The 21721-nt window shown below is 40.5% G+C and overlaps 1 protein-coding gene across 12 annotated transcripts in view; it reads right to left on the reverse strand.

Annotated features, from left to right (window-relative positions):
* The window catches only part of LOC122624185 (cAMP-specific 3',5'-cyclic phosphodiesterase), a 99421-nt gene that overhangs the window by 31308 nt on the left and 46392 nt on the right, over positions 1-21721 (reverse strand). For 2 of the 12 annotated variants that reach the window (XM_043803653.1, XM_043803652.1), the window contains exon 1: positions 16518-16672. The exons of 9 other annotated variants lie outside the window; for them this stretch is intronic. Coding sequence is in view for 1 of the 3 variants with exons in the window: in XM_043803654.1 (XP_043659589.1) it covers positions 20130-20182 (53 nt within the window). In the remaining 2 variants the exon portion in view is untranslated. Of the gene's footprint in view, positions 1-16517; positions 16673-20129; positions 20258-21721 lie in introns of those variants that run through there. One more of the 12 variants, XM_043803654.1, reaches the window with a different exon arrangement.

The raw sequence follows: 21721 nt of genomic DNA on the forward strand, positions 1-21721 counted from the left end.
ATGCCTTGGGCCCTGTTTGCTACTTTCACAGCGACTGCGCCTGTTCAGACACGCACACACACACACACACACACACACACACTCTGGCAGTGGTCTACACACAAACACAGACACCCACACAAATATTTCCTTTCAATTCTTTTTTCCAGCTCTCTGTTGCTTTTTCTGCTTTTCTTTTGCAACTAATTCCACTCTTGCTAGGCGCATACTTGTACAGCAGCAGTCCATAGTTCAGATGTCAGATTCTCAAAAATAAAAGTGCCTTAGATTTTGAACATTTAAAAAAGTCTTTAAACGTACACGTTAATTTCCCTTCAGTTACTTTTTAAAGAGAGACAACACCGAAATATTTGTGTGATTTTTGTTCCAATCCACTTTTTAAACTCAAGATGTGTTATTCTTTTCTTTTAGGTAATTCTATTGTCCTGCCCGCAACTGTATAAGTGTATGAGTGTCGCTGCTTTTCTGTGTGTGTGTATGTGTGTGTGCAGCATCCCCTCCTCCTATTTTCAGGCACCTCCTCCAGCTTGTTGTTGGTGGATCCCTCTCGGGGGCTAAATTTAAGTAGCAACAAATCACTTCATTGTTTGCGTGTTTACATAATATTTATACATTGTACTTGTGTGCGCAGCCCTCTTGCCTCTCTGTCGCTCTCCAATCGCCATCTCGCTCCCTCGCAGAGTGTTGACACAGTGTTTCATTAATAAAAACGCTGCCTCTGTCCCAAAAAAGGGACAAATCGAAATACGAATCTCGTCAGACAACAAGAAAAACTTTCAGACTGCACGGCGCCAACACACCACATAGAAACAAAGACAAAAAAAAAAGGGGGAAACCGAGCATAAAAGTTGACCAAATCGACGCAGACAGTCGAAAAAAGAAAATAAAACTTCAAAAACTAAAGCGGAACACTGGAAACAGTGTAAAACTACCGGAGAACGCGCCATAATAATAAAGATTAAATTCAAATGGACTGAGGCATGGTCAAATGCCCAGAGATTTGGTTCGCAGCTCAAGTTAGTTGAGTCGAAAATAGCCAAGTCAAATTGATTCAAAATTACTCATCCCAAAAGCTGCACTTAAGGCCCCACTCGAAGCCCCATAAACCAGCATCCATCACTCGAAATTTAGTTCAAACTACTTGGCACTTCAAAGTGTGTGTAGAAGTGGAACTGAAGTGACGGCTAGGGAAGGGGAGGGAAGGGAAGGGAAGGAGAGGAATGGAGAGTGCAGTGCCTTCCATTAACAACATCATCAGCGCAGTGCAGCACAGAGCCATAGTAATCATAATAATAATCATAATCATAATCGCCATCGCCATCATCATTATCATCAGCCCTAATATCCGCTGCCAGCGACGTCATAAATAATGCTACCCCTCTTAATGCAAAACATCTTTCAAAATATGCGCATAGTTTTCGGGGTGGCGAGGAACGGGGGACGGGGGACAAGGGACGAGAGACGAGGGACAAGGCCAAAATGCATGGCGTAATGGATAAAATATTTGGCAAAGCATTTAAAATCGGGGGTGAAGAGCTATTCCAAAGCAACGCTGCGTATGCTTAATGTGCATGGAAGAACCTTCAAACTTCAATGATTGCGTTTCGGATTTGCTTGCGAAATAGTACAATTTCATGCAGCAAACAAGCATAACTCTCCCCCTCCGCTCTCCCCTCTCCCTCTCTCCTTCTCTGCGTATCTGGATTCCTTTGGATTTGGAAAAATTACAGGAATTGCATTCATTACGCACTTTTCACATGAGATGATTTTCCAGCCATACAAAGCATTTTTCAAGCAAAAACATGAGAAGCCACGAGACTCCTTACACATTTCACCTACACTTGCAGTCGGAATATTTCAAAAAAGATCCAAAAAATATAATTACACGAAGAATGTGCAACGAAATCGAGAGATTTCCGTTCCGTTACGGAAAAGAAATACAACTGGAGGACAAATACAATAAATATGAAAACATAAAACGCACGTAATAGATTTAATTATTTCTGTAGATTTTTGGTTTCCAATTAAGCTTGTTCCTAATTGCTTTGTGTTGCAATAATGTGACTGTCGAACAAACAGAAACTAGTAAAAATGCAGCAGAACAATATTTATTCAGATAATTTCTAAAAACAACGCTTTGATATCGGATTTAGCAAGAGCTAATAATATTTATTCGATGGTCATAGCATCATAGCATTTATACGCCCCGTCTATCCTCGGACTTTCGGTGCCCAGTCTTTTTGGCCAGCTAACGAGCCTCAGAATGGCCAAGACTGAATGGCCCTGGCTCCTACTGCACTTCACTTCAGTGCACTCCAGTTCCTTGCATCACCCATCACCCACTTGCCTTAACCCTCGGATGGGCCACATGGGCTGCATCATTTCCTGTTCGCATTCCGGCCGAGTCTTAGATGTGTCAGTTTGTTGGCCCAGCTGCAATTTGAGGCTTTTGTGTTGGACAGGATGGATATGGAATCCGAGCGGGGGGTTGGCGGAATGGGGGAAAGGTGATTGGAAATGGAAATGCAAATCATGATAATGCCGATATGCTGATGATGGAACCGATGATGTTGACGATGGCCTTTGGCGAATGCCATTCTCAATGGGTCTCAATGCAAATGCTGACCAAATTAGTGTCAAAACGTATTGACTACATACACACAGACACACACACACACACACTCACGCACAGAGGCACAGGGATAAACACACACACACGGACAGTCGATGTTAATGGCGTTGCAATTTGCATATGTGTGTCAAATGCCTGCTCTTCCCCGCTCTGCACTTAAAAAAAAGCGCATATACATATGTACATATATAGTCATAGGCGATTACCAAATCACAGATTCGAATGCATTTATTTCTCATAAATAATTGATCAGGAACTTCAATATTGTTTAATCCTTATGAAGATGAGACATTAAATAATAAATATGCCCTGTTATGATCAGAAGTCAATATGCCATAGTAAAATTTACTTTGATTTGATTTTCACCGTGCAGCACACTCACTCACTCACTCACTCACTCTATCTCTCTCTCTCTCTCTTTCTCTGTTTGCCCTGCATTTTTAGCTAACACACTTAACCCACTTGCCACGCCCCACTTGCCACACGTAACCTACGCGCCCCTTTCCCTTGCATAATTCACGAAAAATGTATTTTGCACTTTAAGGAAAATACACACACACACACACGAACTCATCAAATACTATAGGAAAATAAAAAGTAGCAGAAGAGATTGCAATTAAATTATGTAGAAATATAATTAAGACTAAAAGTGTTGGCAAATCGGGTTAGCAATGGACAAGTGTGTGTGTGTTTAGTTTGGCCTGCAAAATTGTGTTGCCTACTTTTAAGCTGATTTAGCCGGAGGCCGAGAAAGTTTCTGAGATATTTATTACATTAAAGCTAAATACGAAACTCAATAGAATTACAAGCTAACCCAAACCACTTTTACCCATCATCGATTGCCTTTCATCTCGCTTTATGAGCCGTACTTCCCTTTGTAGCTGCAAATTGAATAGCAAACTGATGACGTCAAAGCGGACTCCTCGCACATTTCTTGAGTTTTTTCCTTTCTTGCTGTGAAGTTTATTGCCAGACAGCTCACTTTATATTACCCTCTTTATATTTATAGGAAGCTGTGCCAATATAATAATTTGAACTACACATTATAATATTATCTCCGACAATGCTAAAGAATTTGCGGTGGCTTCTTATTTAAACCTAAAACACACTAGCGTTTTTTCAAGAAGCTAAATGCACTTGATTTACTGGGTATTTCTAGCTCGGCTTTCAATTGTAGTCGCTTCTTCTAAAGAAGTTGGACAGACAGCTGTAGGAGTTGTTGTTTCGACAATAGTCAGAAAAATGGCTTGGATCGCAGCATATATCACCCTCATTTTCGGGCACATCCCCTGACAAAAGGAAAGAAGTCTTATGACAATTAAATGATGCCAACGAGAACAATGAATGAAATGGAGTGAAGGATGGTGGGAAAACCGGCACAGCCGAGGCGCAGCTGAGGAATCTTAAAAATGCTCATCGGATCCACGGACGAGGGTGCTGTAAACGACGTTGCTTTTAGCGCCAGCCAAGGGAAACTCAATTAAATGTGACAGTGAAAACGCTGCCTAAAAGTATGCTTTATATTAAGGGCAGGGGATCTGAAGAGCATGAAAGGGGAGGCCTCTAAAAGTCAGGTGTGTGTGTGTCTGAGTGTGTGCGAACGCGAGAGGCGTTCCATCAGCGAAATTTGCTCTAATTTCATCAAGCGTCCAAAGTGTCACCTTTCGGCTGGGAAAACAGCCCTCTATAAAGATAGACTGGGAAAATTGTCCAACAAAGCAAAGTTTTGCCTAAATTTAGTGTTCATCTAGGAAGAATTATTTAATAATAATAAACTTCTGCGAAAACCTTTAACTGCTTTTAAAGTACTCCCGTATTTACGTGGATTTCCCTTTTGACTTTCGTTAAAGCGGAGATGATGAAAATATCTGCTCTCCTTTTCTACCGCCCTGCCGACACCGTCGTCTCTTTCGCACAGTTGCGCCATCAGCGTTTTCATCTTTATCGCTCGACGATGGCAGGCAGCAGCTGCCAATAAGCAACGATTATGCTTGTAGCTACAATCGACTGCCTATGTGTGTATCTCTGTATCTGTGTTCCCGTCAGTATCTGTATCTGTATCTGCCTCAGCATCTGTAGCTGTATCTGTCTATGTATCTGTGCCAGTATCTGTCTCTGCGAATGTCTCTGTATGAGTGTGTTTGGATGTGCTGTCTGTCCGTTGTCTGAGTGTGTGTTGGTACTAATGCCGGAGCAACAAAAATGCATAAGCACTCAAGTCAGCCTCAAAGCCAAAGCCTTTTTTGTGTGCGTGCGAATCTGTGGACTTCGTTGTGTTTGTGTGCGCGCGTGTTTCGGTATCTGTGTAAGCACATTAATGGCACTTGTGAGGCGTTATAAACTGCAAGTAGTTAGAGCCATGGAACAGGCGGAAAATAACAATGCTCGTGAAACGGAGCATACGGAAACGGAAAAACTCATGTTGAAAACACAACTCCACTTGGCAAAAATGAAGTACTTCATACATTTTAAAAGAATTTCAACTCGCCCCAATTTACTAATTTACTCGCCCTAAAGAACTACAATTTGTTCATTTCGTTTTGAGCCGTTTGCGGTTCAGGCAACTGATCGCTGATTCAGACGACTTAATGAGTTGATAATCATTTAATGCACCTGCCCAGTCGGTTTGAGTGGGTTGCATGGGTGGATGGGTGGTTTCCGGGTTCGTATGGGCGAGTGAATGGCTGGTTTTTGCTGTGCGTGGTGTGCGGTGAACTGAGATGCGTCGAGCACTTCCACAAGGTGGAAGTGATGGTAGTGCTTGCTTGTCAGTGTGCGCATAAATTAAATTAAAATTAAATGTTTAAAAAGCGATGATGATGACGACCTTGGCGGCGAAAAAGATGGAGGGCAGGGAAAATCCAGGTAAAAGTGTGTAAAGCTGGCGGCTCAAGGCGGGCGAAGGAAGTAAGCCAAGTCAATTGCCTTTTACCTTTGGGCATAATTATCTCCGGCCAGGCGATTACATATTTAATGCACACACGCATGTGTGTGATGTGGCGATGTGGGGATGTGTCTTAATGCCCTTAATTGATCGTTATATCAACACTATAGTGTGGCCAAAGCCCCAAAGTCTGCTTTAAAAGCAAGAGCGCGATGATTTGTGTAAGCCGCTGAGCATTTATTAAAATTAAAAGCAACAAGGGAGCGACGTCTAAAAGTGGGCCAGTGGCAATCTCGCAAAATCCGTTAACAGACACAATACACCATCACCATTACCATTACACAACATCCACTTGCTTCATCCTGCTTATGGCCTTTCATAGTACGTTGATTGCTGGGCAAAAAACGGAAAAGGCAATGCAAAAAAAAAAAATACCAAATAACGAAAATGAAAACGGCAAAATGAAAAGAAATTGAAAATGCCCGGCGAGCAGCAGAGCAGAATGATATGATGAGTGCGAGTGGAGTGGAGTAAAGTGGACTGGGCCTCCTCCCCGATAAGTAGGTGAAATCCCTGCAGGATTTCGACGCAAACATAAAAGAGTTGCCACCACACACAGAAACACAAAACAGGGCAGACATACAGCACAGCACAGCTGGTACAGTCTGCGCCAAAAGGGCGCAGGAAAGTAGTAGTAGCAGATGTATTTATTCACATACATCTTAATACATTCACTGTATCTGGATTATTAATCTATTTTTAAAAATTTATTAATATGTACGTACGTACATTCGTACATAGCACGAAAAATGATGCTTAAAAATATTTGAATCTTCATTATTTCCTGGCAGAGACGCTTTTTACTCCAAATCGATTTCGCTTTCCCATTCACATTCACATCATCGCAATTTTGTTTGGCCATATAAAAAATATCGCATAAAAATATTTCAGCCGCCAAAGGAAAGCGAAGGAAATGCGTATGAAAATGGCATTAGAAATACAAAAAGCGAGGGACGCAGCAATAAACGGAGAAGCCAAACAAAGAGGGCCAATAGAGGCTGTTAAAAGGGCGAAACAGGAAATAAAATTCCACTTTAAGCGCTTTTAATACAAATGCAAATACGTGAAAGGAGCAAAAGAGACAGCTTGACAGGCGATGTGAGCGATGGGTGAAAGCGGACGAAGTGGCCAGCGAGTGGAAGGGAGACAGGAAGACAGTAAGACGTATATAAATGCGGTCACATTGAGGTATATTAATATATATTTCTGTTTGACGGCACTCACTTTCATGAAAGGGTTTACCACACACACACATTTCCAGATATATGTAGAACCAAGTTGGCGATTTCGTTTCAAATGGTTGGAACATTTATTTCGAACTAGTTCATCGAATGAAATTAAAGTAATACTACCACAAACCAACCAAAGAATCGCTTCTGTAGAAATTTTAATTCCAAACATCTTGCCATGCATTTTGTTAATAACATTTCGCAGCTTTCTTTCAGTTTTTCTCTGTCTGACATTTAACCAGACAAAGAAGCAGAAGACAAAGACAATGAAACGGCTGCAGGCTTTGAAAAAGATGAGAAGTGGAAAACCTAAGGCCCGCAAGTAAAGTGGCAGTCGCAATCCAATCCAGTCAACAATATGAAAAATAAAATACATAATACACACAACCGCGGCAGCAGCCAACTGCATGTGGAAAAAAATCATAGCATAGTTTAAGGCGCCACACACAACCAAACGCGGAAAAGCGGAGAGGCGGAAAAGCAAAAGAAACGCGCTGAAATCGCAAAAGCGGAAGTGTAATAAAGTGCAAAAGTGCAAAAAGCACAGATAGAGCCCAGAGTCAAGTGAGATAAGAACAATGCGAAACAAGAAAAGTCAAGTGTAAGAAGTGTCACGAGTTGTTAAAGGGAAAAGCAAAGGGAAAGTCGGGTGGAAACGAAAAAAAAAAAAAAAAAAAAAAAAAACAGAAAAGATCCGGAAAAAGGTGAAATGTGAGATGAATTGAATTAAGCGGATGCAAAGCAGATGGAAATTCACGAGAGCGCGCGATACAAGACAAGCTAATGGAATGCGAAATATGGAAGTCTGGAAACAACATTTTGAAAAGCAGAGTTTAAATAATTTCGCCTCATAGAAACTGACATAACACCTCTTTCGAAACTTTCGAAAATAAAATAAACATTAACTAAATAGCAAGCCTTGAAGTTTATTCTAACTTTTTCTGAATTCATTTCCAAGATGTACGGCGATTACTAAGTAAAATTTAGAGCATGAGCAGCCACAAGTGAAGGAAAATTCAAGGTAGGCATCAAATCAAAAGGCACAAGTAAGCCTGCGTGTGTGTGTGTGTGATTTCTGCTCGCGCTTTTCCAGCTGTCCATGTGTGTCCATGTGGACGCACACAGTCAAAGCAAGCGTAAAAGTAGAATGAACGGAAACGTTACTGGCACAAGGACCTCGAGAAGTATGCAACATTAAGTGTTGTCGTTGCTTTTTTTGTCGTGCCTCCTTTTATTCTTCTTGAGCCCCTTGGAAACCCCCTGCTACCTGAAGATCTGCTTCTTATGTGCCATTTTTGCACAAGTTTCGTTAGCTGTCAACGTCCTGCGGACACTTGGGGCCTACATATACTCAACTTAAATCTGTCAAGACTAAATGGAATTAGTTTAAGAAAAACTAATTTAAAAGAAGACAGCTAAAGGCTGTAAAACAATTAATGAAAATCATTTCTAGTTTATAGGTGCCAGTTTGTAGGCACAAAAACGTAATTGTATTATTATATTAGGTCTATGTGTTTCTCTTCCAACCCCATTAACAAAAAAAAAGAAAAACCTTTTAAGCAAACATAATTATTCGGAACAATAAGAGCATTCCGCAGTTTGGTTACCAAGAAAAACTCAAAACTTTATCCACTTCGTCTACCTTTTGCCTTTACTTTCCAACAACTCATTAACAAAAATGCGCAAAGAAAATAAAAGCATCAAGTTGAAGGGGAAAAAACGGCAACAAACGTGCTTGAGTCTGTCTCATCTCAAAAAAGTCTCTTGAGAATAAACGAAGAATGTCTCGAGAAGAATATAAGAAAATCAGAGAAAATAAGAGAATAAAGAAATGAAAATGAAAGACAAGTTCTCTCACTAATCAACTTTCAAACGAACTGCAAGTCAAGTGTTGTCTTCTATATGCATATGTTTTTATATCCCCTTCTTTTTCGGGAAAGTAAAGTTAAATTATGAAAATGTCAAGAACAATGTACATGTGTCGTCCGGAGACCACCACCCACCCACACATACATATAAATGAATAAATGCCAGGAACAATTTACATAAAAATATTTGTGCCAAAAAGTTTTCAACACCCAAAAAGAGAAGAAGGAGCATTTTCCATACGAAAAACAAAATGTGTGGGCTTGGCGGGCAGAAAGGGGGATTCTCGGGCAAGTTTATCAAGTGAAGCATCGCCTAATCAAGAACTCGAGATCCCGAAACGCCGACCGCACAATTTACAGCTTTTCATCCCCGTCGAAAGCCCCACTTCTCCCACTTAAATGCTGTGTGTGTGTTCTGTATTTGCTCACGCTGAAATTTTCAATTTGAGCACACAAAACTCATTAGAAGACAACTTGTAAACCCTCAAAATTATAACATTAAAAAGGGGCCAAATAACTCGGGATGGGAGCGAGCGAGTTACCCGAGCTCTTTGGTAGATACTTTTTGACAAATAATGTGTACAAATAAGTTAAACTTTTGCCTAAAAATGCTAACTAAAAACGATAACTCACATCTTAAGTTATGCAAATACGTGTACTAAAAATAATATTTATATTTATGTTTGCAATCAAAGTACAAATATTCACAACTATAAACCACACTTGTGGCATTCCAACTAATGGATTTTCAAGTAATACCGATCCCTAATTTGTGCGACTGTCACGCACCCATCTCTAAGCCTCACGTAATGCTCACGAGTGCGTACGCTTTCGATTCAATCAATTCTTTATGTCTTTATTAATATTTATGCGATGCTGCCGACAATCTGCGTATCTGTGTGAGAGCTTTTACGTCAGAGAGCTCATAACGCTAGCCCCCGAACCCAACACCCCCGCACTTCCCCAAAATGTATGCAATGAAAATGTTGTAAGTGCTTTAATTTTATTTGGGAGATGAATCGGGTTACGCTTCTTCGGCTCGTGGATTTTAAGTAATAATTCGATTCGAATATACGTAATTTGGCTTATCGCTGCATTTACGACTTTAATTTCTCTCTTCAAAGAACATTTTCCGCTTTCTCTATATATTTTCAGTATTTGAAGTATTTTTTAGCTAATTCGCTTTGCGGCTATTAATGGTCACGCCCCCGTCTCTTTTCCATTCCACCTTTTCATAAGTCAGATCACGTATCCGGTCATTAGATCAACTTTAATGTAATGCAGTCCACGTTTTTATTTACTTAGATCTCTTGTCTTTCTTTCATCGGCTGCTTTTGTCCCACTGGGCCAGATATGATGGGAAAGTAAGAATTTGAAGGTGGTAAAATGTACAGCGAAGAGGAAATTATGTTGGCTTTTCAATAAGTTCAAACGCTGCTAAGGGAAAGATATGAAATATGTTGTAATACAATTTGTATATTAATTTACGAGCGTTTTAACGTGCGCAATAATTGCGAAAAAGAATCCCAAACCATGACAGTTTCATCATGGCACTTTGGTACCAATCGAATTTCCAGCTCTGCTGCTGCTATTACCAAAAAAACAGAAACAAAAAATGGCAAGAAACAACTTTAATTGAAATCTTTGCTCTGAAAGCGACTTTATGCAATTTCAAAATACTTCCTGACCCAGGAAGAGAAAAACCAGTGGCGAGGGGCAAATGGGGAAATTTGCTTTGGCTGCTGTGCAAAAGTTTTGCCAAACAACTTTGGCTCAAAGACAAAAGCACTGGCAGAGGCAAACAAAAAAAAAGGGGGGACAGAGACAGAGGGCCAAAGAAAACAAGAGTACGAGGGAAATGGCAAATGGAAATGTGTTTTCCTTTCCCACCAGTCAAAAAAATAAAACAAAAAAACAAGCAAATAGAGTGACAGTTCCCCCGTGATGTTCCCCCGAAATGGTACAGTTGCGCTCAAAAGGTTCAAGACACCTTGTGGGCGAGCACAAAATTGCATCGCGCCACGCCATATCGATAATTGTATATTGGGCAACAGATATATAGCAGAAATGATCGGTCATTAAGCCATAAAGATCGGGCAATTAACTCGGATCGGATCGTAAAACGGCAGCCGATGAGCCCGGCTAATTGGGCCTTCGCAAAATTGGTTCAACAATAATCGTAATCGTGCCTCGCAGGCAGTTAGTAAACAAATTTGCCCCTAAAATGGTGAGAAGTTATTATATGAACTCTAAACAAACAATGTGTACATTGATGCTATAAGAGTGTAGATATCGCAAGATAAAATATGGAAAAATATGGAAAACATGTCATTAAGGTTTTAGAACATCGCAGAACCATATAGATTTCAAAACACGAAGCAAATCACATTCATAATGTGACTGGGGCATCGAAAAACTCTCTCGAAAACCAGACCTTATAAATAGTATTTATAAGGGGGCTTATGATATGGTTTTTCCGCAATCATAAAACTCAGACCAGGTTCATAAATGGGGTTCTGTAAATTGCGTCGCTTGTCTGGCGAAGTTCATTTTCATTCTCTAGATTGTAAAAGCCCAGCGTTATTGGTTGCCAGATATGAGGGTAACCAATTTTATAACGATCGTGAAGGCGGGGGAAAAAAAACAGCTAAGTAATGGAATGGCAAACAAGGAAATTTATCAAAATCTAGTTTTATGGATTCGGTAGCAAAGAAATGTGTAGGTCAATGGATCCCACAACAGTTTGTTTATATCGATAGATATGACGTGACATTTAAGCATTTATTTTGCTTTTGAAATCAATGTCTTTCAGAGACAAAGACACATCCGCTGGACAGAGCAGAAATCTTTGACGTTGATGTGGATTTTTCGCGGCAACAAGCAACAGGGAACATGTGACGCGAAGCGGAAATTAAAATCCATACCTCCCACTGCAAGGATATAATACTTCTAGACTATATCCGGTTCAAATCCGGTTGAATTAACAATAGGCCCTTGAACGCGATTAAAGACTTTCCGGACTGCTCTTTAAATATTCCTTTAATACCGCTCCGCTTCCAAATGATCTTTCTTTTTTATGCCCCCGGGCGATTTATTCTCATTTCGCAAACAGTTTTATGGCTCCCCAGCAGAAGCACACACACGCAAAAAGCGGAAAAAAGCAAACTTTCTTTTCCACCTGAGCTGCAAGCAGCATAAATTTCTCATTCCGCCAAGGATGTGGGGAATGTGAAAAAGTGGAGCTGGTTGGAGCAGGCGACCTAGTTTTTCCAAGCATTATTTTTCGTTAATTTTTCAAGAAGCAACAGGAAGCATTTTCGCCATCACTTGCTAAAAAAGAAAGGACTAAACATTTTCTCAGATATTTTCAATTTGATTTGGCTTAATTATGTGTGTTGCATGGCAATAGGCAGACGCCTACTTATTTTACCCCCCTTATGAATTCACACACACACGCACACACATATGGTTGGAACCCCACATTTTCTTTCGCATTTTCCTTAACGGTTTTCTCTGGCATTTTGCAATTATTGCTCCTGCTGCGTCTGTTCGAAGAATGTTGGGATAAATTCTACATGCACAGGAATTTTCAATGTAAATAGTGCTTCAAAGCACTTGAGAGTTCAGAGAACAACGCAGTGATATGGAACCAAATCGGTAGGGCAGCAATTAATTAGGATCATAAATATAACAGATTATAAATATGTAGAAATTTAAGCGGCCCTTCCAACTTTCGCCCTAAATCTTAATAATTAATATGTGTATATCGGTTTTTCCTAATCTGTTGGTCCGAAAATAGTTTTGACCTTTCGAAACATTTGCTGTTTTTGATGCCTTTTGCTTTTAATTTTAAACTTTTTTTTTTTGTTTCCCCTGCGACCTTTCGCTAGCAGCTATCGCATCGAATTAATCAAAACTTTTGAGTTATCCAATTAGCGCGCGTCGAAAAGTTTATCACCTAGACCATAACATAACCTCAAACCTCAAACCTTTTAACCCCTCGTCACCCAATCGGATTCCCCTATTTGTCGATGGAATGAGAATCATAAAAATGAGAATCGAGCCAACGAGCCAACGAGAGGGGTAGAAAGAGAGGGGCGAGTGCTTGCGGTGAACTTCATACAACACGTAATTGCTCGACGGGAAAGAGACGGGCACATGGCACATGGGCGCTAGAAAGCGACGGGTATACAGATGCCCATTGCTTACCGTTATATAGATTGAAGATGCGAATTGGGCGGCGGATGGGTCGTAAAGTGTAGCAGCTGTTTAGCAGGAAGGCAAGCATAAATGAAAATCAATAAATACAAAATTTATGGTTCGTAACAGGGGGGTGGAGGGGGCAAAAAAATAAATAAAAAATAAAAGAAAGAGGCTTAAATTAACTCACGCACACTTTGCAGAAAGAGACGGCAACTCGTTTGCGGTGGTGGAGTGGGGGAGTGGGGGGAAGTCAGACTTTTAGAACCAAACTGCAAAACCGCCAAACAAAATCGATAAATCTGCAGCCACGCAGTGCGTGCAAAAAGAGGACAGCATGATAATGCAATTGGCCAATAAATCATCGCATAAAACTACATTAAAAAGTCGGCACACGCACACACTGGCAGAGCTCCACCTCTAGGGAAGTGAAAATGCATTGCAAATACTGTAACAATCTTCTGGTTGGGCAATGAAATATGTTCGTTTAAAGTAAATAATCCCGTTGAAATTTGATATTTAACAAAATGCAGTTCCATTAAAATCGATTAATTTAGTTATGCCGTAATCGAACTACCCAGTTTATTTCTCTCCGTGCACAACTAACACGACGAAGACCCCCCAAGCTTAGTCAATCACAGCTGAGTGCATCCAGCCATCAATCAATTAATCAATCAAATAAATGTCCGACACCGAGCGGCCCTCAATCGTTTACATCAGTCAGCAATTTGCTATCAATTAGATAATGGCTTATCGTCAGAGCAATTCTAGTGACGAAAGTAGCTCGCTCACACCCCTTCCTTTACCATTTTTTGTAGTTTATTTTTTTCTCTGTTCTTCTCTGTTTTTTGCTTAACCCACTAAGCGCACACTTCAGCATGATTTATGGCTAAAACGAGATAGCGATAGATTAACCTCTCGAGAGGCCGAAAACTTGGAGCTACCAAAACAATCGCTGGGACACATATTACCCATAAATCTGTATAACACTCGCGGCCATAAATCAATATTTAAATGCTAATGGAAAGCCACGGCTACAGCAACAATTGTCCGGCACAGTGAGCCATAAAAGCCAAGAAACACCGCTGATTATCTCGGAAAGTCTGAAGAGACTCAGACGGCGCCAAACAAAACAAAGCGATCCAAGCGATCCAAGCGATCCAATCCAATCAAATGGAATCGAATGGAATCGAAATCAGATCGCATCTGATCCAAAACCGATCACTTGAACTTTACCCTTTTATTTTTCCAGCCATGCGACTGTGTAGTGTAGTTCACAGTGGCGGTCACAAATCTATATATTCCCGAGCATTAAACAACCCAATTAAATACTTCGAAGCAGTTATATTTTTTTTTGCGCAGTGCATTCGGAACATAAAAATGCAATCAGCCCAAACTGCAACTATTTATAGACTTCAATGGCTTCATAAGATTTTTGATGAGCTAAAGCAACTGCATAAAAGTGTCGGATAAGCGCACAGCCATGGCCATAAAAATACAACCACTGCACGATCAACGAGGCTGCATAAAGGGTGAGTGGTGAGTGTGTTGGGCACCACAAAGACGCTTTGGAATTCCGTGGGTTGTCTCGGGGGTTTATTAATAGCCGATACGTGACTAGAAGTACGACTCGGAATTATTGCCCATTTCGTGTGTGACAAAGCAGAATGTTATTCAACGTTCTATTGTGGAGCAGAGAAGGGCCACAGAAAGGGAGTTAGGAACATGGCTTTCTAAAACACATCCAGCATCCAACATTTTAAGGCTCATGTTGATGAAAGTTAATTATAATGGTATATCTACCATATGATAGAGCAAGTCGATTGGTGAGCTATATCTCTACAACTTGGAGCTGAATTATTGAAAAAATTTGAGACGCTTGATTTTTTCTCTTCTACTGCGGCGAGTGTGGGAACGAAGGCTCCCAAGGATTTGGGATTTTGTGATTTTGTGATTCCTCTCGGTTTCAACTGGAAACTTTTGATTTGCTTAAGCCGAGAGTGGTTGGACTTTATGCAAAACAGAATGTTTACTCCGGACTTTCAGCCACCGTTTGTTTACAATTTTCGCTTTGATTTCGATTTGCTTCGGCCAAGCCAAGCAGCAAATAGAATTTTGCCTTGCAAATAAATAGGATAAATGTTGGGGGCGTGGGCCTTGAAGGTCGGGAAACCCAGGAAAGCGGCAAAATCGGGAAAATCGGGAGACGGGAGGCAAAAACGGATCCAAACGCCGGACCCGTGGTAAATTACATTTAAGAAATCAACGCGCGATGGCCGATGGAGTTAGACTTTTCGCATTGAAAAGTGGCAACGTCGCAGGCGGGAAAGGGATGGGGATTGAGCGGAAAAGAGCGAAAAGTGGGCGGTGGGCGGAGGGCGTCTGAAGGATCCCATTCAGTGGAAAACGGGAGCTGAAAATTCAATTTGATTTGATTTGATTTTCGTTCTCGTTTTCGTTTGAATGCACAACAGAAGTGGAGAAGAAGAATAAGATGATATCAAATTAGTTGAAAAAGGAAATAAAATCAAAATCAAGGACTCGGGACGGGCAAGAGATAAGTACTATGGTATAATCAATGGAAATCAAACGATTCACGTGACATTCTAGGCAAGTTATTAAAAACCGATCCATACAACATGACATCCATACAACTTGATCATTTCGCTCCATGTCAACGGGCGAGTTCAAGGTCACAAAATCTGTGGAAGGAGCAACGCACATGGAGTCATCTCTTAAGACTTGGAATACATACACTTGGCCAATAATCCTTGCAATGCTATCCAAGTTATACAAGTAATAATGAGCACATATGTACATATACCCAAAAAAAAAAACAGCTAAACATAAAAACATGTTCGTATGCGCCTAACAACGTTTTCTTGCATTTACTTGTGTGAGTGTTGTGTTCTTTTCGGTTCGCAGTTGTTGCGCTGATAAAAATCAACAGTCGCTGCTCTGCCGACGTCGACGGTGACGCCGACGTCAGAGCCGTTTTATGCGGCCGGCGAAAAAAATGTTTTTCTTTTTTGTTTGTTTTTGGTGCTTTTGGTTTTTTATCGCAACTTTTAAACTGGGCCGCAGCAATTAATTGAAAACATTAAAATTTGTGTGAGGTTGGGTGGCCTTTTTTGTTTTTCAGCGCTTTTGTTTCTATTTGCTGCGTTTTTTTTTTGGTATTTTGCTTTTTCCAATTAATTAAGTTTTTTTTCTGTTTGCATTACCTTAGGCTTTCACATTTTCCTAATTAATTCCTTTCTATTTGGTTTTCTTTATTACCTACATAGTTTTATCCTTTCAAAAATGTTAATAATTTTATGTTCTTTAATTTCTAATTTATTTGGATTTGTTTAATTTAGATTTTTGTGTTATTTCAACTAATTTAGAGTTGTTTTTGATTCTTATGCACTAGTTTGCTCTTTCGCTTTCTCTCTCTCTCTCTCTCTTCCTGCCATTCTCTCGTTCTCCCTTGCCTCTCTTCCTCTATGTCTTCTCTTCTTCTTCCTTGCTGTTTTGTTTATTTGTCTGTTTCACTTGTTTTCGCCTTTTGGAACTGTGCTTTTCATCCCATTTTCCCTCCTTTTGCACCTCGTCCTCTTTCTCTCTTCCTCTTGTTCTTCTTCGCCTTAATATTATGCACACACTTCGTTTTCGCCCGTTTTATTTTGTTGATTTTCCAGATTAATCCGCGGTATTCGACCGATTTTTTAGCGTTTTACGAATTGTGCACGATTTTCGCGAATTGCGTTTTTGCGGAATTTTTTAAACGCAAATTGTGTGTGCGGAGCGAACGGCGAACGTTGTTATATGACGGAGACGATGAAAACGATGCGAAGCGAAAGCGAAAACGAGACCCTGCGCCGGCGTCGCTGTCGCCGCGGGCAGAGCAGTTGGCGGCGAAAAACGAACGAAGCGAGGCGAATAACGAATTCGAATTGAGGCGAAGGCGAGCCAGGCGCCAACAGCTGAGAGTGCGAGCGAGAGGGGGCTATTGCACTGAGAGAAATACTTGTTAAACTACATAGCATGCCGTCTTTCGATATTCCAATTCCAATTCCTATGCAAATATATCATAATGTAAGGCGGCAATCAATGGTGCATAAATAGAAATTTTAAAGTCGTCCAATACACAAATACAAATTATTCGTAATGTAGCCTAAAATAAGAGCCATGCGTGAGAGCGTAGATGCTAAGCATAATGCGAAAACGAGAGGGCGAATAGAAGCAAAAGAAGCAATTGAAATTGAAAGTTGTAATGAGACAGCGACTTGAGATTCATCATCAAACAGCTGCCGCCGCCTAGTGGCCTCTCACTCGCACAGTAGTAGCACCCTCTCCCTCTAGTAATGCCCTCTCCCTTCAGCACACGGCGGAAATCCAATTATAAGCAGATCGGGCAGACATAGCGTCGTCGTAGCTTTTTCATTACTTTTCCTTTTTTTAACTTCTTGCACAAAGACTCAAAAAAGTGCCGGAAAAATTTGGGGTGGTGCAAAAAAGTCTGGCGAAAATATATATAAATATGTATGTATATATGTAGATACGTAGATGTATAGAAAAAAGGGGGGACTTTTCAATTGTTGTTTGGGGAATTCAAATTCAGACACATGTATAATCTGCATACACATGTAAGTACACATGTGTGATTTATGCAGCCATAAATTCGGTGTCATACTTTGCCAGCTTAATAAATTAAGCCATTTTCTGCTTTCTGCAATCAAGTCAAATGCGCAATCAATTTAATGGCTATTTTTTCAAATTAATTGACTGGCAAAAGCCACTGTTTTTGAAGTTAGCAAATAATTACACACACCTACGTGCTTGTTCATCAAAATATATAAAATAAAGTAATATGCCTTAGTTTTCATCATAGCCTTAGTTTTGATCAGTGGTCAAGTTATGAAGAAGAAATTTAAAAAAAAAGTTAAATTCTAATCGGTTTATTCTGTAGGTTCGCTAATCGCTTGGCTGCTTTCCCATATTAATTTATCACATGTGATAAAAAATAAAAACGACAATAGCCTCGAATTTATTTGCTTTTCTGGGGGCTTTCGGTGGATTCTACAAAGCGTGCCGACTCTTTGGACCCTTATCAGTTTGCAACAACAACAACAGCAACAGCACCAGCCGAGCTCTTATCATAAAAATAGCAACAACAAAAATAAAGGCAAAAAAAAAAAAGAAAGGCACTAACAATGCAGACCGGCCCCCTTCAAATATAAAGAAACAAACAAACAAATATATATGAAGCAAAAATAGTGGACATTAAAGCCAGTTTTAAGAAGACTGTTTACGTTTATGCCGCATCTGTAGTTCATTGCTACTAAATTACCATTATCGAAAAATTTTCCGAATTTCCCGTTTCACATGGCGTATGCGCAATATCTAGCTTCCATTTACTTTGCTTTGATTTCCCGAAGAAAGAGGCTTACCAAAGATTTTCAATTGCAATCGACTTACCTGTAAAGAGAAGAGTGAAATAAATAATCAATTACAAGGGTCTAGAAAGTGCAAATGCTTTACAATATAATTTATTTTAAAATGGCAAGAGCCATTAAACAGTATTGGGGTCAATGTTGATAATATAGACAATAATAATAATATAGATAAATGATGATTTTTAGAGAAGGGATTTCGCGGGACCACTGTGCATCATCGACGACCTTTGAAGTGTTTGAACTTGAGGAGGTGGAAACGATACACTCAGCTTTCAATTGGTTAACCAACTGCTTTTGCTTATTTTGGGGTTTGGGCTTTTGAGGTTTTTGTTTGCCTTTGTTGTGCTTTACTTTATTTTGGTGACAAGTTGAGCAGATTAACATTTTACGCAATTAATACGAAGGGAAAATAACAGGCGTTAAATGCTAATTGCCAAATGTGAAACAAACAGATGACGGCAAAATAGGGAAAGGGCGGCGCTGGGTTTTTGGTAAATCAACCCCTCCGTTTTTTTTTTTTTTTTGGGGTGGGGGGGAGTGTGCAACCTTGAACTTTGACCTCGCAGCATTCTAATCTGCGCCTAAAATTTGATTGCTCGCAACACCAAAACCAAAAAAAAAACAAAGAAAGGAAAATAAAATAAAGACGCCTCTCTATTCGCTTCGCTCTGCCGGCGCCACAGCAACGCCACCTGAGCAGAGGCCACATCTTCCCTCTCTCTCGCTCGCTCTCTCACACTCTCTTGCCGTCTCTTTCCTTTGATTTCTGAAGGATATATGGCAGGATGGCCGAGTAATAATTAGTCCCAAGTGGGTTTCGCAGCAAGCAGCTTACCGATTGCAGAAAACGGGCAGGAAACCGAAAACGGGAGGTTGAAGGTGGGCGAGTGGTGAGTGGGTGAGTGGTCGAATCATCGAGGATAATGGCCAGCAGGATATTATTATCCGCCTGATTGGAATGCCTTGAGTCAAGTATTTGATGGCAAATCTACTCGTAATTGAGTTAGTTCATTAATTCACAAATATTCATTCGGCATTCATTCGATAATCGCTTAACTTCTAACCCTTCACATCGGCAGTTAAAGCACTAGAGATGCCAAAAAAGTCGATAGTGGTCAGGATTGAAGTTCGATAACGCCTTCCAATGGCCTTTTCAATGGTTCAGAAATGGTATTTAATTCATACATTGCCCAGCTAATGAACATCAACAACATCACATGCTCTAATTGATCCTCTTGGGTTATTCATCTAAACGTGTGCTCTGCATCGCATGTGCCAGCAGATCGTAAGCTATCAAAATTGCCTGCAATTTGAACGTAGTTTTTTACTCTTTGCTGATTTCTGTTTCTGTTCGCTTTTGTTTTCTTTTTTGCTGTTAGATAAGCTTCGCTTTGAATGGGGACCCGGTCATGCTTTATTAAACAAATGGCACAACTCGCGGGTAGATGTATAGTTTATGAATAGAATTCTAACAACTTAATTATAGATATCGCTGGAGAGAGATCCCCAGGGAGAATGGTATGGAATCATGGGGGTAATGTTAGCACAGAATCTGCCATAAAAAGCATTCGCAAATTATTGGTCGCAGTGTCGAGTGTCAACAGAAAAGTATACCTATATAAGGTGAATGCATTTGATAACAGCTTGCGGTCTTATTCAATTGATGTGTACAACACCATCTCTGAAACTAGTCGCTAAAACTTCGATAAGTTATCGATCTTGCATCATTAATGGAAATGCAAGCAAGTATCTTCCCAGATCAAAAACTGCGGTAATCGGATAAATCGCGATAACTTATCGATAGGCGCGGCTTCTCACCTAGACGGCGAATTGCGGAAGTTGTAGCAACAGCAGCAAAACGAGCACACCATATACACCAGGAAGTTGATGCTGCCGCACCACGTCGACGTCGAAGTATTACCGCTGCTGCCGCTGACGCCGATGCCGCTGCCCGTGAGCGTACCGCTCGAATTCTGCTCGCTGGCGGTCGCTGCGCAGCTGCTGCTGTTGTTGTTGTGCAAGCCAGCAGCGCCCGCTGCCGCTGCGATGATCGATGCCGCCGACGATTTGCGACGTCCCGCTGCTGTTGCCGCTGCCGCTGCTGCTGTTGCTGCTGACGTTGCAGCGCTGCTGGTTTCGCTGCTCTTTTGCCGCAGAAAGCGTCCCAGGTGCGGTGGTGCAGCAGCAGGTGTGTTGCTTTCGAGGGCGGGCGGGGCGCTGCTGGTGGAACGTTTGCGCTCCGCCGACGTCGCTGCTTGCTTCAAGCGTTGCTGGTCGTCGACGAAGGAGATTTGCTTCCACTTTTTCTTCTTCTTCACTTTGGCGGTGGCTTTCAGCAGATTCCGCGATCTATATGTTGTTGTAAGCGCTGTTAGTGTTGCTGTTGCTGTTGTTGCAGTTGCAACTGGTGTGGTTGTTGTGGCTCTGCTGGATGTTGTTGTTGCTGCTGTAGTTGTTGTTGTTGCTGCTGCTGCGGAGGCGGCGACTGCGGCTGAGGCAGAGGCAGCGACGGCGTCGTCACTTTTGGCCGCCAGTTCAGAATCAGAAGCTCACACGGACACACACATGGGTACTAGGCGCACGCACACAATCACGCAGGCAGAGCGCTGCGTCGACGTCGCGGCGGCGGCATTCTAGAATTTTACGAAAGTTTGGTTTTTACAGAGATAACGATTTTCGATACTTTGGTTATATAAGGCGAATTTGTATTAAGAACTTTTGATTTTTAAACTTTAAATTTATTAATTGAAATGCTTTTATATTTTTTCGAATTTCGTCAAAATATTAATTTTTACTTTGAGAACTGTTGAAGAATTATTTAAATTTTTAAGAAGACATTAGGGATTTTTGAAATTTGGTTTTGCTTAATTCTTGGTAGTTTTAGCTTATTAAATTCGTGTGGTAGACGATTTTTATTTTAACATAACTAGCTTTTTAAATTGTTTTTTGTTTTTCCTAAAAATATATATATTCTAGCTCAATTACACACTCCTTCGAACGTTGTTAAAAGTTTCATTAATAAAGGTTGAATAGTTTCGTTAATATTATACTGAATATCAAAGTTATTCGGTCTGCTTTTGGTATTATAACATTTGTAACAAATGGCCCATGATCTTTCACTAATTTAAATTGGTTTCGTTATACACATATATTAAGATCAGTTTTTGCGGTGGTTTATGTTTGTTATATTGGTTTTGTATATATTTCGAATTTCACAAATTTACTTCATATCGGGTCAACTTCCTTTATAGATTCAACGATGTTTTTTACTGTTGTTTTTCTGTAAGAATTTTAGTATTTTTTGGTCGCTACCACTATTGCATTTGTTCTTAAGTTCCAATATGGAATTGTACCTATTTCTTGAGAATCTAATATATTTGCGTTGATTAATTACATTTGTTGAATACTCA

The sequence above is a fragment of the Drosophila teissieri genome, chromosome X (assembly GCF_016746235.2).
Source record: "Drosophila teissieri strain GT53w chromosome X, Prin_Dtei_1.1, whole genome shotgun sequence".
Classification (NCBI taxonomy): domain Eukaryota; kingdom Metazoa; phylum Arthropoda; class Insecta; order Diptera; family Drosophilidae; genus Drosophila; species Drosophila teissieri.